The 17,460-nt window shown below is 36.8% G+C and overlaps 2 protein-coding genes across 2 annotated transcripts; one reads left to right on the plus strand and one right to left on the minus strand.

The window, feature by feature from the left end:
* Positions 1-5,986: 5,986 nt before the first annotated feature.
* LOC147869980 (Putative thiol-disulfide oxidoreductase DCC) lies at positions 5,987-10,575 on the minus strand. Its single transcript, XM_087335539.1, has 5 exons — positions 10,313-10,575; positions 9,600-9,657; positions 6,743-6,850; positions 6,341-6,433; positions 5,987-6,255 (listed from the first exon to the last, which is right to left on the minus strand). The coding sequence occupies exons 1-5, from the start codon at positions 10,515-10,517 to the stop codon at positions 6,141-6,143; spliced, it is 579 nt and encodes a 192-aa protein (XP_087191665.1). The 5' UTR covers positions 10,518-10,575; the 3' UTR covers positions 5,987-6,140.
* A 1,401-nt stretch (positions 10,576-11,976) lies between these two features.
* Positions 11,977-15,756, plus strand: LOC147869981 (uncharacterized). Its single transcript, XM_087335546.1, has 3 exons — positions 11,977-13,247; positions 13,819-13,994; positions 14,722-15,756. The coding sequence occupies exons 1-3, from the start codon at positions 12,074-12,076 to the stop codon at positions 15,247-15,249; spliced, it is 1,878 nt and encodes a 625-aa protein (XP_087191672.1). The 5' UTR covers positions 11,977-12,073; the 3' UTR covers positions 15,250-15,756.
* The last annotated feature ends 1,704 nt before the right edge of the window (positions 15,757-17,460 follow it).

Here is a 17,460-nt window from a genome sequence, read left to right on the forward strand (position 1 = left end):
CTCGTCTCCGGTTCAAGCTTGTTGTCTCTAGTATCTCAAGCCACCTTTCGAGACCCTGCTCCCATTGTTGTCATCTTTTGGAACTCTGTTCCACATGGATGATTGGTTGACCCTGTTCCCAATGTTGTCATCCTCTCGAATTGTTCCGCACGGATGATTAGTTGAAGCCTCGTGTGTCAATCTGCAAAACCTTAAGCTTGGAGTAGCTAAAGAAAATAATAAGCGGAAAACGCAATTTCATGTATGCATGCTATATATTGGCTGAATGTATGGGAATATGTTTTCATTTCCCCATCTTCATTAGTGGAGTGTAGCTCTTTGACCATGTTTACATCCTTAGACACTTGACAAAGTCATTTGTTACACGTAGAATTACTTTCAAATAACGCTCAACTTCCATGCATATTAAACGCAACAATGTCATGGATCAAGGGTGGTACTCGTTATAAAAATAAGTCCTTTTATATTATAAAGTGAGCTCAACATTTTTTTATTAAATAACTTCAAATACATAAATAGATCAAGTAAAATAAGAAGTTTCACTTCATCTTTCCATGAGCTATAAAAGTATTTAGATCATTTTCTTACCATAAGTTAACAAAGAGTCATTCATATCATAAGTGTAGGTGCATGTATGCAATTGTAACTTCGTAGCTTCTCTGGTGTTATTGGGTTATAACTTCTCGTTGTTGCCAACTTATTCAAACTAATTGTGATGTCTTTACGCAAGCATGCCATATTTTTCTTTTTTTTCCAAAAAATGGCATGCCATATATTTCAATGCACATCCATATATCGATGAATCATTTATGGTAAATGTGAAATTGCAGTTATGCATGGAAATGTGTAGCCTAGAAAAACGAGGAAACATGTGTTTGTCTTATGTCTTGGTATTTATAATGAACTAGGAATGAACAACACGTAAGAAGCATAAAGACCGGTGAACAAATTCAAGGAAATTAGGGTATACAACGACGGGATATTCCACAATCATAACTAAAGCAAAAATCTCCTATCAATCTTACTTGGGATATTACCCATGTTTAAAATTCTATATTATTATTGCATGTCCCAACCACAACTAGTTACGTTTAAGCAAGGAACTAAGTTTGATGCACTACATTCCGAAATACGAAAATGATAGTAGAAAAGAAGTATGCTTCAATTCAACTCCATATGCTGATTGGCGTGGATTTTCAATTCCCAACTTTCCAATCAACTATCATATCATTACTTGAGACTTGCACAATAGAAACCCTTTCCAATTTTTGATAAGGACAAGTGGGCGTTACGAGTAAACTTTTATTTGATATGAGGATGCAATTTTTGGACACCACATAGAACAATGGCATGTTACAAGCTTGAAAAAATAATCTAAAAATTAAAATAAATTCTATACATTCATTTGATCAATGAGGAAGTGTAGCAATAGATATATATTTGCTCCTTGGATCTAACGTTTCGATCTTCTACACATAACAAAGTATAAAATATTCATACAAATGTGTTAGATCCTACAGGGAAGAGGGTTTGTTTCACTTTGGCATAAAATATTATATTCTTTATTAAGCATCCACGAGATGGACAAGCATTCATATCTTGTTCCGTTTAGGATTGTGTGTGTGTGCAAGTATGCAAACACATTTATGATGTGGCGGAAGCGTCAAAATAGAAAGGCATATCAGATGCATCGTTTTATCTCTCTCTAATTGTTAGTGGGATTTGGTAAGGTTACTTTACTATCAAGTGGTAGTTACCAAACTACCAAGCGCACATCCCACTCACGTGAAATGTCAATCTCTTGGGAGAAATAAAAAGCCACCACTAACCAATTATGAGATATATGAAATCAAGAAGTGAAAGTAAGGTAAACATACACCACTAGAATATTAAAAAATCAACAAATTACTACATAATCCACATGGAATATATGGGGATAGTTGGAAGTGCAAAGCAAGTTGTTTATAGTGAGCGAGTAATACTTTTAAATCCAATTAATACGGCGACAAATGCTCACATTGTTAATCCACTAGGAAACTAAAAGTTAAATACTTGATAGTAGATGATTGTCTGAAGTTGCTAAGGTAAAGTATTTTCAAATGCACGTTGTAAGTATGTGTACATCTAGGGGTTTGAAAGACTTGTGGGTTAGAGAAGAGGCCATTGCATTTGATTTTTCTCGAACAATGTGTTCGAGTGGTGGATCTTGCATGTATGCCCCCTTGAACAGTAATCATTTAGGAAAATTCAAAGAACGTGTCAAAAATAACAACACATCTCTAGTTTATTTTGAAGTTTGTGATTTTCTCCTACCCTAGGACTAAAGATAAGTATGATCTTAAACAATAGATGCACACCAAATATATACTTTCTCAATTTGTGATTCTTGTAAGGGTTTAACCCATAAGCCTATGCTATAGCCTAGCCTTGACCAATTGGGGTTATTCCACATACGTGTACAACCTACCAATCAAGCAATTCCTTCTTTGCCAACATGTTTGAATGTCAACTCAGCCCAATCTCCTCTCACCATCTTTCAACTTAATATTTGAAAGATCTTATTGTAGAAAAGCATTTCCTATGTATGGCATGGTTGTATGGTTATTCTTACAACACACTCTTCAATGTATAGGTCTTGACCCGTAATTATTAGCTCTTACCAATATTTGCTCAATCTTTGGGTTAACCTCCCAATTGTTTGACTCCATTGATCTACTGCCATAAGATAAATTTTATGACCAACATTGGTCTTCCAAATATTTAATTATCCATGTGAAAGCGGTGTGCTTGGTTTTAACTTTTATATATCTTGTCATTAACATTTTCTATAGTGGATGGTGGATCTTGCATGCATGGCTCTTAATTTTTTTTCCAAAGAAGAATATCCTTCCATTAGCATGGCTCTCAATTTTCATTTTCTAAGTACAAGAAACATTAAAAGATCTTACATTATCATGACTCTCCATTTTCCTTTTCTAAAGTATAGGAAACATTAAAGAACCTTAAAGGATCTTCCATTAGCATGTCTCTCGATTTTCATTTTTTGAAGTATAGGAAACATTAAAGAACATTAGAGAGTACATTGATGGGTGACTTTTAAAAAACTAAATTTGCTCATATATATAATATAGCCTATAGGGTTATATTCACCCAATCTATTGATATGCTTAACAACTTGAAACAATCAAATAGTCCACATGAAAGGGGTTATTGTTATTTGCTTTTTGCCAAGCCTCTTTCTATTAATAAACTTCTCAATGCATTAGAGAAAGTGGTAGGCAAGGTTTTTTCCTATGAAAGAGGCCTTTGATTGTGATTGGCCAACTAAAAATGATGTGTCTTTTTCTTTTCCATGATCCATGTACGGCCCATGTGTGTCCATTTAGAACGAGTCCAAAGCTTGACTGTCAATCTTCATCAGCCCTACATACTGACACTCGTGAGCCAAATCTCTAGAGTCCATACTATAGAACTTTTGTCCAATCTCCAAAACGAAAGTTTCCAATTTCCAACATATATTTACTACTATTAGCTTTTATCACAATATGATTTATCATGGTTAATCACTCTAATTATGAGACAAAGTGCAAAGCCACTAATTTATGTGATTATATCACATTGTAATTGAAATTAAATAATTATGAATTAACACACCATTAAATGTGCGAGTCTCTAAATTGCATACCTAACATACCCCAAACTATTCAAACATTCATTATCTCCGAAATGCTATTTGTCAACCCTTGAAATAGAAATTAACTACACAACTTCATAAATACCAAATACAACTACTCAAGAGGTTATTGACAATGGCATTTGGTTTTTTTGTTACATATGTGAAAAAAAATGAAAAATTGGCCTTTGAGCACATATTTGTGGCATTTGTTTAAAGTTTCCCCCCCTTGTAACTTGATCTTCCCAACCACACTCAAGCTATGATCGAGACATAGCCAACAAACCACTAATGTTCCATACCCATAGATATTCCGCTGACTAATATATTGGAAGAGGTAAAACAATCACTGCGACAAAAGCTGAGACTGCACCACTAGTGTCTTACGACTTTAGACTCTCTAAGTTATACATCTTCACATACCCCTTGAATAGGTGTGACTTCTATAAAAGACTCTATATCCATTGGTTGTTAAGCTCACGATAGTGCACATACCATTCCCTCTATCCAATCACATTATCCCTTTCTAACATTAGCGAATTTACCATTCACTTATGTTTTGTAAATATTAGTGACCTACCCTTATTTACATTATGCGTACATAATAAAAATACCCCTAATCATGTCAAATTGTTAGGATGCCCCGACCACAAAATTTAAAAAAGACTTACTTTTTAATTAAGTTGAATTAATACTGACACTAGGCTAACATGAAAAATAAAAATCAATTACTATTTGTAGTGTTCAAGAGCTCTAGAGATACTAAATTACAAATCTATCATAATAAGTGTTCCGGTATCTAACTAGCACACTAATAATAATAACATGGTCATTAGTGTCGGTTTGATCTAATTAAAAACCAGGGATAGTTGTGTAAATTTAAAAACACAAGCAAATTTATGGTTAAAAGAAATAGAGGGGTATTCTAGTGATTTGTCAATAAGTTAGAGTGCTTTGTGTATTTTTGTATTTTCTCCAATGAATTAATATAGATAAAATTACATTTGGCATGAACATGCAGGCACTTTTGTTTGTATCTCAAAATAATTAAATTAAGCAAAAATTGTGGCACAAGAGTGACAAATTCGAAAAGGTAAAACGATGGAATTTCTTCAACATGCCACTCATTTTCTTACTTATTAATTTAGAAATGGTATGATGAGAATAACGGATAATTATACATGGATTAGAAGTGCGTAGATGGCCATGAGTCTATTAATGGTGTTTGACATGCAAGATGATGCATGAGTCATGGATGCATCATGTAAGGAAAAAGAGCACTTCTAAGACTTTGATAAATTGGGGTCAAAAGCTCACCTTGAAAGTTACGAAGATCACGTACCATGTACTTGAAAGGTGACCACATTGTCTATGGTGGATTTGCTGCACAATCGCCTTTTTAATTTTTGTTTTTTAAGCTTAAGAAAACAAAGATTTGGATAAGAAAACTTGCTTGGACATCTTTTGTTTTAAGATGCAAGAACAATTGTGGTAGTGTGAAGTGAGTTTGAATAAAGGCATGCTTACCATGATAAAGTTTGGATGTATGAGCTTCGATCTCAATATCATTGTGTAAGCTTTTGTAACTTCATCCATTCAATAACGCTGGACTTTAGAGATTATTTGTGGCAATGTGTAAGAGTTGATGAGATGTATCTTGAAAAAATGTATACATTTCATAATAAAAAATTGTAGTATACTAGAGTATAGGTTTGTTATGGTTAGCTATTTACACATCAAAGGGTCAAAGATTTTCTAAAACTCAACCATTCAAGGGCTTATGAGTGCAAGTTTTGAGTCATTTAGCATCAATTTAAGTGTGCTACTAGAGTATAGCTTTGTTATGGTTAGCTATTTACGCATCAAAGGGTCAAAGCTTTTCTAAAACTCAACCATTCAAGGGCTAATGAGTGCAAGTTTTGAGTCATTTAGCATCAATTTAAGTGTGCAACAAGATGTTATGGCCATTTACAAAAATCCATCTATAAAAACAAACTTGATCAAAGTTTGGGATTGCAATTTTGATCTTTGTTAATTACATCAAGATCTCTTCACCATCGATGGAAAAAATTGGTGATGCGAGTATAAGATCAGCACAAAATCACTCCATATTTAGAGGTACATCCTTTGGATGGTTGACATAATATTGGGGGTGTTACAAGTTGGCAAGTCTAGGTTATTTTTGGAAGGATAGGAATGATTAAGTAGAATACCCGAAGATAGACTCACAATACTTGTGAGAGAAAAGGTGTCACCTCAAAAAGCCGTAACTTAACCGGTCGATGAAGACCTTTAGGTAAAGCAAGTAAACTGAAGGGATATCCTTTTGTTTATTTTATTTGCTTTTAACAATATATAATTCTTAAAGAGGAAGGTAAATAAATATGTTCTCCAAGCCCACATTATGTACATGTAAATTTACATTAATATATTTTGTTTACAACAAATTTGAATAATGTTAGTCTCATTACTCAATAAACCTATCTTGGTACGATGCATCAGAGAGACGACATTCACTTGTTTGGCCAAAAATAGTATAACGATTCGTCGCGACTGTGTCATAGACAGTATCCTTCAAGAACCTACATAATGAAATCCTTCATTTGTAAGTCCATTATATCTTTGTATGAATTTTGAAATATTAATAGGTGAAACTAAACAACGTACAAAGGTAATGGATATAAAAGAGTTGCAATCAATGGGAAAGGTACACGCAAGTAGTTTGCAATCCGCAAAACGGCTTCTGATTTGGTCGATGACCTGATCATATAGCATAAATATTGTGGAATAAATGCAAGCATGATACATATTTTCCACATAACATGGTTAGAGTACAAGGAACCATCATCCAAAGAGCAACACATAACCTTAAGCATGAGCGTGGATATCACAGAATCATGTAATGCAATCTTCAGTTAACCTAGTGTTAATTAGTTTATGTTCTTTAGAGATTCACTTGAGACAATTTGTGTCCATTTGTACAAAAGAATGTATGCATGCCTAAATTTTCTTGTCCAAAGGCTACAATGAGATAGTATAAAGAGCTCAGTGTGAATGATACCTTCATACCTGTTTTTCTCAACTAAAACAATACTTGAAATATCGTCCGGAGAACGGCCACATCTTTGAAGCAATGCCCTGCCCGCTTCGCTTTGTAAAGCTGCAAGCCTTAAACTCCTATGATTATAAAATCAAGAAAAAAAGAAGACTTGCTTAATTCTTAATTCAATCAGTGTCTTCTACCTCTGTTTTGTTAATTTACTCATTTGAATTCCCTCATAAAACTCTCCATGTTTATTTCATATCTAGGTCGACTCTTTTTTATCAATGCCTCAGATTTATTCCAGCTGACATCAAGGGGTCAGACACATGAAACTGGTGAGCAAAATGTGATCAATTACACACACCAAAGGTCAATTTGGCCTATCATGGAAAATAAAACTCGTTCTTCCTCAAAACTTGCCAAATAACCTCAACACAATTACTGCAAATCAATCCAATCAATGTTGTTTCACACGTTACAAAACTCTCTTTTTTTCTCTCTTCAGAAGTCCCTGATTTTCTTCACATATACCATCCAGGGAAGGAAACAACCTCTACTCTTTTTTATGGTTGACAAATGTGAGGAAGAGAATTGTTTAACATTTTTGCTCACATCATCCAAGCACATGATGTTCTTACACAGCATGGAGTATTGCCAGAGTTACGTTTATGTTTTCATCATGTCAAGCACGTTGGGATTTCAGATTTTGCACCACCTAGACATATCCCGGCATGGACTTTGTAATTTTCATGTGGCCTATCCATTCCCTTTTGTCTTTAAGCGCACCGTGTCATCCCTTGAGCTGCTTCTTCTGCCACCTCTCATGTCACAATTCTGCAACACTGTCTTTGTGGAATCATTGTCAAAATACTTTTTTCATAGCATCTCTCAGAGAAGGTTGTTCTCACTAGCCAAGCATCAATATACATGCTGTCATTACAAGATGATCCATCTCCAGAGCTTGTTGTAATGCTATAAAAATATTCATGATGCCTTCAATTTATACTTGGCTATTTTGGGGGCTTGTAATTTGATATCAATAAACTGTGCTTTAAGTTATTTACCCTGGATGTAGTATTGGACTAATGACACTTCTGTGGTAAATTGATCCCCTCACTCTTAGCCTCTATATACCTTGGAAATGACTGGGGTTGGTTAATGGTGGGATTGCAGTTCTACCACTTTTATGAAGTTTTCCAAACAAATTCTGGTTGCATATTTTGGTAGTTTATATAGTTAGCTCGTAACTCCCCATATGTTGTAGCCATTATAAATTGGAAGGGATAGCATTTAGCACAACAAGTTAAGCATGAAGCTCTCATCAAGGCTCCTTTCCTTTCGATACGTTCTTCTTCAATTTCAAACTTGCAATCAGAAAGACCTTGAAGATTTTGAGAAAGACAATAATTTAATGCAGTTCAGATGTTCTCCTCTACTTGCTACCTACAGAAGCTCAGTTACAGGTCCCCCAAAAGAGAGCTTAGTTCCGTGAGAAGTTAAACAAAGCCACACTTTAATAACAATATCTAAGGGAAAAAACAAATTATCGTTCAGTTATTATTCATCATTCAGACACAGATTACATAGCCAAATCACAATTGGCAGTAGGCATAGCTTCACCTTTGTGTTGATGATCCTCCTTATTCTTTTACTCTCTGTCGCAGTTGTCACTAAATTTGTTTTAGGAGTAAGAGCTTTATGGGCGTCCGATCTCACCTATCAGCATCCTTCTGCGTGCCCCCTTTTCTATTAACCTTCCACTCCTTTGATTATAAGGTCTTTTAATAGTTATGTTTCAACAAACCACTGCTTTTTCTGTCCATCACTCAGACTATTAAAAAAAAACATTTCACACCTCTCCATCTACCCAAATTTGCACGAAACAGTGTCCTTAATAACACAACACCACAAATCCATATAATTGAATCAGCCAAACAAAACCTGATGAAATTTACAAGCTCAGAACTTGGTTGGATCAATAGGCAACCTTGTTGCCATTTTGTTTTGGAGGAAAAAGTACAACTAATTAATGAGCAAACATATATGCATATATCCACCTCTTATTGGGGAGAATCATTTCCTAATCTGGGAATTTCACATGCCAAAATTGAGCATCTTGTTCTTTGGAAGGTATACATCAGCATACATGCAAAAATTTAAATTGATCTTAAGAACTTCTATTCTAGAGTTTCAAGAATTCAATAGATCACTCCTCGTACATTGTCCTGGACATGAAGAATATTAGATTCTTCAGGACATCTCTAGAAAGGAGTGGAGACACACACACACACACACACACACAATTGATGCGTACTCATTTTTAACATTGAATAAGCCTATTTTGGCAAAACTAGCTTCGTCTAGAAATAAAACTGTATGCATCTAAATTTTATTAAGATAAATATTAGCAATCCTGTATCTCCGTTTCTCGTTAGCTTTTCTACATATAACAGATAATGCCTATTTGTGAGGTTTATATATATGAGGGACGATCCATAGTAGGAGACGTTAATGCAGAGATGTGTATAAAGCAAGCAAAATCACAGCATGGACATGATAATTGCAATTTGACACAAAGTACAGCCAATTTCTGTTGAGGAATTTTACTTTTAATTGACACAAGAATCAACATAAGCCAAAAGATAAAAACTATTGGCCAAACGATCAAAAATCTATTTTTATCGATAAAGTTACTCTGTCATGAATACGTAGGCATTAGTACACAATAATAGCGTCAAATGAAATATTAGTTAAAGAAAGAGAATTGTGGTCAAGAGGGAGCACAATATGCTTTGCACATATTTTCCTAGATGGGCTAAGCATACATATCATGCATAGACAAGAATATTCAGCATACAGTTTACAGAAACCTTAAAATCTTACCCTTTTGGATCGTTATCGAGAACTATATTCACAGCTCCATTGCAAAGGTTGCAGACACCTATGAAAAGTAATGCATGCTTTACTATTTTTGTATAAACGCTTTAATTGGAACAAATGTATGTAGAGGACAAAAAAAACACAAATTGAAATAATGGCAACAGTCTAACCCTGGGGGGTGGGGTGGGGTTCCAATTAGATTGCAAAAAGGCTACATCCTATGATATGGCTTCTCATGTCAAGTGTACATACAGATCTGAAGCCATGAGAACTCCATCGCAAAATTGCATTGTTATGATGACCACTGAAGTTAATAGTGCACGGGAATTGGCTGGCAGATAATGGATTTGATCCTAAAGTTTCATTTTATGATGCATAAGTTAATATGATCGCCTGTTTGATACAAATTGCCAAAGAAATGTGCTTAAGAACGAGGGCATCATTCATACAGTACACACACAGACCCACAAAATAAACATCATCTTATAAATTTCTCAGCAGCCAACAATCACGTATATGTGATAAGCCTCTAATAATCACATCTGATTGTTCATTTATTCTCGAAGTCTGAGAATTATACAGAGCCAACAACAACCATGTCTTGGGATTCATTGCTTAACCCTTACTAGATCATTACGCATGCATACGTACATACGTATACAAAGAAGACATACATGTACAGAGGATAGAGAGAGAGAGAGAGAGAGAGAACTAACCGTCAAAGAGAATGATTGGGCGATAATCCTTGATGAAGAAAGCATCGGATCGTTCAACCACTGAAGGATCAGAGATACTACACCGCAACATTAAGCCGAGCTTCTGATTCTTCCTCTTAGTCTTCAGAGAGTCCTGGTTCCAAATGGTGGAAGGGCATGCGGCAAGATTAGGAAAGCTGAGCTGCAATGCCATAGCCATTGCCATGTCTGCCACAGTTTCGATCGATGGTTCAGGAATGGAGATATATAAATCTATACAAATAAATAAAAGACTGGGTTTTCAGGATCAACCAGAATACATACATATGTAACATATAGGGCCCCTGCTGCAGCAGAGGGGGGTATTGGTATTGTGTGGTAGCTTTCATACATACATATGTATGTATGTATGTATGGTATGTATGTATGGTATGTATGTATGTATTGTATGTATTGTATCAGTATGTATGTATGTATGTATACCAATGGCAGTGTGCCCAAGAGAGCTTGGTGTGCTCTTCGGAACTCTCTCTTGCCTTACTTCAGTAGCTCAAATCTTGTGCTCAAGAGAAGGCATTCATTCAGCGATGTGAGGGGAGAGCATGTCACCATCTCGCTTCCTTCACCTAAGTTGAGCTCTCCCCTCACACAACAAACATCTCACGGGAAATGGCCCGAGTTAGTAGAACCGAATCTTATGATTCGCGTGCGAACGATTTGGGTGTTGGTACCATGTAAATGAACATGCCTCGAGTTGGCCCTCCCCCCCCCCCCCCCCCATATACATAGGATGGTTTTAGATGCCTCAGACACACATTTTTGGGAATGAAGGATCTCTTAGCAAGGAGCGATAAGGTTCATCAATAAGAGTGAGGAAATGCAAAAGAGCAAATCCATTGATTCATGAATCATCATTATGTGTGCGTTACCTTTGAAATATATTCTCATTTGCAAGGTACCCTTTGAACCGGAGGTGTTTGATCGTTTTTTAATTTTTAATTTTTTTTGGGAAGGGGGGGGGGGGGTAATAAACCAACACGCCATAACAAACATCAAACACAATCAAGCTTCACAAACTATACCTTGCGACACATGCTTTAGAGTCTAGAATCTAGATTATTTATTTTCGTTGGCCCCTGTAATCCATTCCCCTAACAAATGGTATCACACAGAACGTTATCTCCAAGCACATAACCTAGGGTCTAAGCCTTAGTTTAAGTATTGTTCGAGATATAGAGACTCATACTGCATCGGCCCACATAATCTTCCCGATTGGTTTGGGACTCTGGAGTCGTTTTCATCTGAGAGCTATGTTGTAACGTGAATGAGGTCTCTTCCCGGTCTTAACCATTATTACCTCTCACTAAATGTGGAGGGGGGCGGGGGGTATTTGGGGAATTTCGTGGAAATAGAGGGGCTAGTTTTGTAAATTAGTAGAAACCCCGACTTCTGCGTAGTGCGCTGTTTTGTTCCTGATCGATTTTCTTGATTCCATTTCTTAGGGTTCTTGGAAGGCTCCCCTGTTCCTTCTTCTTCTTCTTCTTCTTCTTCTTCTCTGTTCTCTCTGTTCATTCTCATCAGGTCTTGCGACAGACAGTTGAACACCTCCCTCCAGGCAGAAGGCCCCCCCCTTTGCAACCATTTCCACACATCAGATCTTTCTTCTATACTCAAGGTGTGCCTTTTCTCTGTTTGTGTGTGCGTGCGTGTGTGTCAGAGATCTTTCGATCTGTCTTTCCTCCCTTTCGTCCCTTCTCATTTTGGCCAGAAATCATCAGGGCCATGGATGTCCTTCTGGCCATTGATTCTCTCGCGGAGAGAAAGGAGAAGCTTAAGAAGGCTTTCTCTGAGCTAGAAAGCAACCAAGCTCTGCTAAGCAAGCTTGGGGCTAATTGGCAAGATGTAGATGAGTATCTACTTGGGGTTGAGAATCGTCTTCGAGGAGCTATGGAAATGCTAGGGTCCAGAGAGAAAGCTTTTGAAGCTAAATTGAGAGAAACTAAAGAAGCTCTCGATAAGAGAGAAGCAGAGATATCTGCGAGAGAGCATTTGTCGCTTGCATTAGTTCAAGAAAAGAAAGATGAAGCTGTTGCTATTATACTTGAAAGGAAACGGAAGTGGTCAGAACAACCAAAAGATGAAGACAAAGAAGAAGGAAAAGGAAAAAAAGGGGAGAAAAAAGAGAAAGAGAAGGAAAAGAGTGTGAAAGGATCTGATAAAGTTGTGAAATTAGAGGAGGAAAGTAGAGGCCTGGATGCTGCTAATGGTTTCTTAGCGATGGATGTGGATACTGCTGGTTTTCCTGAGACCATACAAGCAGACAGACGCCATTCTGATACCTCCATGAGCCTCAGTGGTCTTCTCACATCAGTACCCGAGTTTGTAGTAGTAAAACCTCGGCCGATGCTGAAGTCCTTGTGCGAAGCTATGGATTCAGAAAAGCTACTGATTTTCATTGCAGAACGTAGGAAAGACCTTAATGCAATAAGTGCTGAGCTTCCATTTGCATTAAGATCAGCCTCTGAGCCTGCCCGCATGGTTCTTAAAGCTCTAGAAGGCTATTATCGACCTAACCAAAACTCAGGTTCGGGATCAAGCACTAAAAATGATAACTTGTCTTTACCTTCTAATAAACGTGCATGCATCATATTGTTGGAAGCTCTTGCCGATGTGCTATCCTCCAATGATGGCATTGCCAAACAACCCATGGTTTCCGAAGAGTTGAAAAAGTCAGCCAAGCTGATTGCTGACTTTTGGAAGTCTAAGATTGACCTTGATCTTGATTTGACATCCAACCATTCCATTGATGCCCACAGCCTCTTGCAGCTTTTGGTGACTTTTGGGTTGGCATCTGAATATGACCCTGATGAGCTTTGTAAGCTTATTTTGCCAATTACAAGGAGGAAGCAAACTCCACATCTATGCCGATCTCTTGGTTTATCCTCAAAAGTTCCAGGTTAGTGCTTCTGAAGCAAATCAATCTTTAGTATCATATACAGGGTGGAGGATAATGTATCACTAAAATTGCATATTTTTCCACCAAGTCTCATGTTTAATGAGCTTCCACCCTCTTTAGCAAACATAATTGATGCTGCATTGACAAACTTGCATATTTTTCCATCAAGTTGTCATATCTTTTGGCCACACAAAATTTTAGGTTTATATACACGGTTGATATATCACAAAGTTACATGTTGCCATGAAAATTCTTATATATTTCAGCATATCTTTTGCTCATCTATCCCATTGTAGCAGATCAACGCTTATGTGGTCAATTAGGTAGTTGGTTGTGCGCTGCGTCTTGCTTATTAGTTGTTTTGAGTAGTTTATTTGTTGCTCATCATGTTATTGCCAGTTTGTTTCAGTTATCTGGTAAATCTCATTTTCTTTGTCAATTCGTTTCATATATATTCATCATATTCAGTTGGTTTTGTGAGAGTACTTTTGTATATGTTCAAATTTTAGTTGGCATACACTGCGTTTTCTCTTGTTGTCATGCTTAGTTCTGTCGTCTCTTGGATTGCCAGATATTATTGAGAGGCTGATTAAAGATGGCAAACAAATGGAGGCCATCTCATTTGCTACTGAGTTTGAACTTTCAGATAGATTTCCACCCATACCTTTACTCAAGTCATATCTCAAGGATGCTCGTAAAGTTGTCCAGAACACCCAAAAGAGTAACCATAATGCAATCGCAGCACAGGTAAGATGAAGCAAATTCTTTGGTTTGGTGGATGTATGTTATGAAAAAATGCTGAGTCTGGTGATAACAAGCAAATGCTTAGGTTTATAGGTGACAGTAATAAATGAAACATAGGAACTCTGCCTAGGGCAACCAAGTTTTATAAATGTATGGTATAAAGATTGCAACAATTATAAGCACAAGCAAAAGCTTAGAATCATGAATATGTATGTTATAAAATTGACAACTGTACGAATTGTAAGCAAAATTTAAGGTTCATAGACAAATACAATATGGAAAATAATAACCCTGGTAAGAGTAAGCAAAAATGGTTGATAACGGCAACTCAGATAAGAAAAGTGTAAATGTATTTGATGCAAAGTATGAAAAGTGGAAAGTGTGGTAACATGAAGCAAAGCATAATTTCAAAGATGTATGGTCTGAAATCTGTGAACTTTTTATCAATCTATTTTAACTAACAAAACCTATGAATTATGTTGGTTCTGCAAGCAAAAGCATAAGCATAGGTTGGAAGACTGAGTACATTACTATATATAACTATAGCATAGGTTTGAAGAATGAGTACATTACTATACCTAACTATAGCATAGGTTTGAAGAATGAGTACATTACTATACATAACTATAGCATAGGAGTACTCAGTCTGTGGGCTCATAGATATATGGAATGAAAAATGGGCCTTTTAGACAGTAGCTAACATAATTTATGAAATTTTTTGACCCCACAGAATGATGCTAATCAAAAGGAGTTAGCAGCATTAAAGGTAGTGTTGAAGGCAATTAGTGATCTGAAGATCGAAGAGAAGTACCCCCCAGCACCGCTTGAGAAGAGGCTAGCACAACTCGAGAAGGCAAAGGCAGACAAGAAACGAGGGAGTGGACCAGGGAAATTGCAACAAATGAAGAAACCACGAACTGACAATAAGGTTGGTGGAATGGTGCAAAATAATAAGAATTTCTATAGGCCTCCTGAAGGAAGGGTTCCATATGGTGATCCAATGTTGCTAGCGTATAATGCAACAACAAATCAACCCAGTTTTGATCGGAACCTTATTGCTGGGTATGGCTCGACATATGGCATTTCCTCTAGAAGTCCGGCGGTTTTGCAGAATTCTTATATGTACTCTTCAGATGGTGTTGGTTCACTCACTTATGGACCATCTTCTTATGGGGGTAACACCACTGCACCATCTCTGTATAACACTGGGTATGGCTATGGATCTGGTTTACCTTCAGCTTACCAATCATACCACTAAAAGAAGGTTTGGTAGAGGATTGTAGTTAAAAAATACAAAGTGGAAAAATGTGTTCAGCTGGCAAGCAAAAAGGAGCATTAAAACCTATGGTGAAACCATGCATGCCCCCACACCCATCAAGGATTGATCCTCTTTGAACTACTTGTTGATCAAGCTTGAGTGTGCATGATGATGATGATGGTAATGATTGCATGAAAAAATGCAAGTTTTCTGCACATACAATGATTTGTGTACACTAGCATGTGATCGAAAGTGGTGTGGTTGAAAGTGAAACCACTGTTTATCCAGCTAATGGATGTATTCAAATGTCTTGAGATTACAAAATTATCAATGTCTTTACACAGAAATGGCTGTAAGCGTTATGACAGCAAGTTTTTATCTGCTGATCCTTGGGAATATAAGAATGCATTTTACTTTATAAAGTATATGCAGTAGTATGGTAACATGCTGCGAGAAAGATTGTATTAATTGCATTTAGATGAAATATTTCAGCAACCGATTGCTTAATTGATTTGATAGCCATTGATGAGACAACAGAAATTTTAACATACTTGTATTTGGTGAATGGTATAATGTACACAATTGGGTATTTCATTTTTCACTAAAAAAACAGGTCACAAGTCTTTGTTGCATTATGAACTAGTTGATTAATGGTCTGGACACATGATGCAAAAGTTAATGGACAATACATCTACCCATGAAAAGGTTTGCAGTGTGCACCATGAGGTTTCACTTTGCAAACTGTTTATAGAATGTTAGATTAGTTGTGTCGTAAGTAGTATTCACTTGCAGCACACAAACACAATGATAGGTGAAATGTGTATTAAGAAGCAGAGACAAGATGTATGCACTGATTCAACAATGACTTTACTGTATCCATGTTTCTCTCATTGTGTGTAAAGGCGTTTATACATGAGGTTATGTAGATTACAATGATATGTAGTACACACCAATGATGTACATTTAATTGTAACAAATTATTGTTACTTCTGATGGGCAACACTATGGCATGCCTAATATGGGACAACATATTTATGTAGAAAAGTTAGTGATTGAAGGTTTGATGATGTTGGAGTGGATGGGAGTCAGAGCTTGTTTGGGATTGTACCTCTAGGTCTGAATTCAAGATATGCAAGTCTGGCATTTCAGATGCTGGACAAACAAGACAATAATGTTGCTGGAACACCACAATTAGTTCTACATTATTGCCATGTTTGTAGCAAGCTGGTAGCCCAAGTGGGCCATCAATGGTTTTTCTTTCGTCAGCCTGGCCTACGCGTGCTCCCTGAACTGTAATTGGCAAGGAATTGGGCCTCAAATGTGGGCACCAATTGCAAGTACTCCAACTAGAGCGACCGTGTGGTATGTTCCACTCAATGCTTGGAGACATGAGGCCATGCTTTCCAATTGACTTTGGTTTAGGTTGGAAGAAAGAAATGCTGTGTTTGCCATATTACTAGTTGTAGAAGCTATTGTTATCATGGGCGCATAGTGCCAATTGTCATATAGCAAAGAATGTTTCTCGGTGAGGTGCGTGACACAAGCCTCATTTCAATTACTTGTTTCTCCTCAATCGAAGTTTTGACACGCTTATGAGGTGCTCTTGGCCATTGCCTAATGAATTGACGACGAAGTATTATTAAGTTGATTGGCTCTTGTAATATGTTAGTGCCAGTTTGGGGGTCTTAAGAATATTATGAATGTTTAACTAAGAAGACTCTTCTCATTGTAATCTTCCCTCACTTTGTTGATGGAAGTTCTGATGATTTATCTTTCGTTCATTGTCTCTCTTTTTTATCTGTCCCTCTCAAGACATCTTATTCCGTTTGCATAGAACTATGCTCTCTTGTTCTTCATATTGACAAAATATGCCCATAGACCAACTACTACATCAGCCTTGTGTCGGAGTCAAGAACCCATGGTGCTTGCAAAAGAACACCTATTTGGTATTTCCTCTGTTTTACAAGTGGGGGAATAAGACTATTCTCGTGTTGCATGAGCTCCACAATATTGGAGGCCATGGTTTTCTTTGTTTTGTTCCCAAGTTTGATAGTAGGCACATAACCTAATGAATTGAGGACATATATAAGTTGCTACACGTGATCTTGGAGTCTAAAATAACTTCAACCTTGAACAAGAGATGGGGCCGTAACCATCCAATTCAGAATGAAACTAGATCGCGATGATCATTTTAATTGTCAGACATGGAAT

The sequence above is a fragment of the Azolla caroliniana genome, unplaced genomic scaffold, assembly GCF_043228905.1.
Source record: "Azolla caroliniana isolate FFs.n. ecotype wild unplaced genomic scaffold, voAzoCaro1.0.p SCAF_1, whole genome shotgun sequence".
NCBI lineage: Eukaryota > Viridiplantae > Streptophyta > Polypodiopsida > Salviniales > Salviniaceae > Azolla > Azolla caroliniana.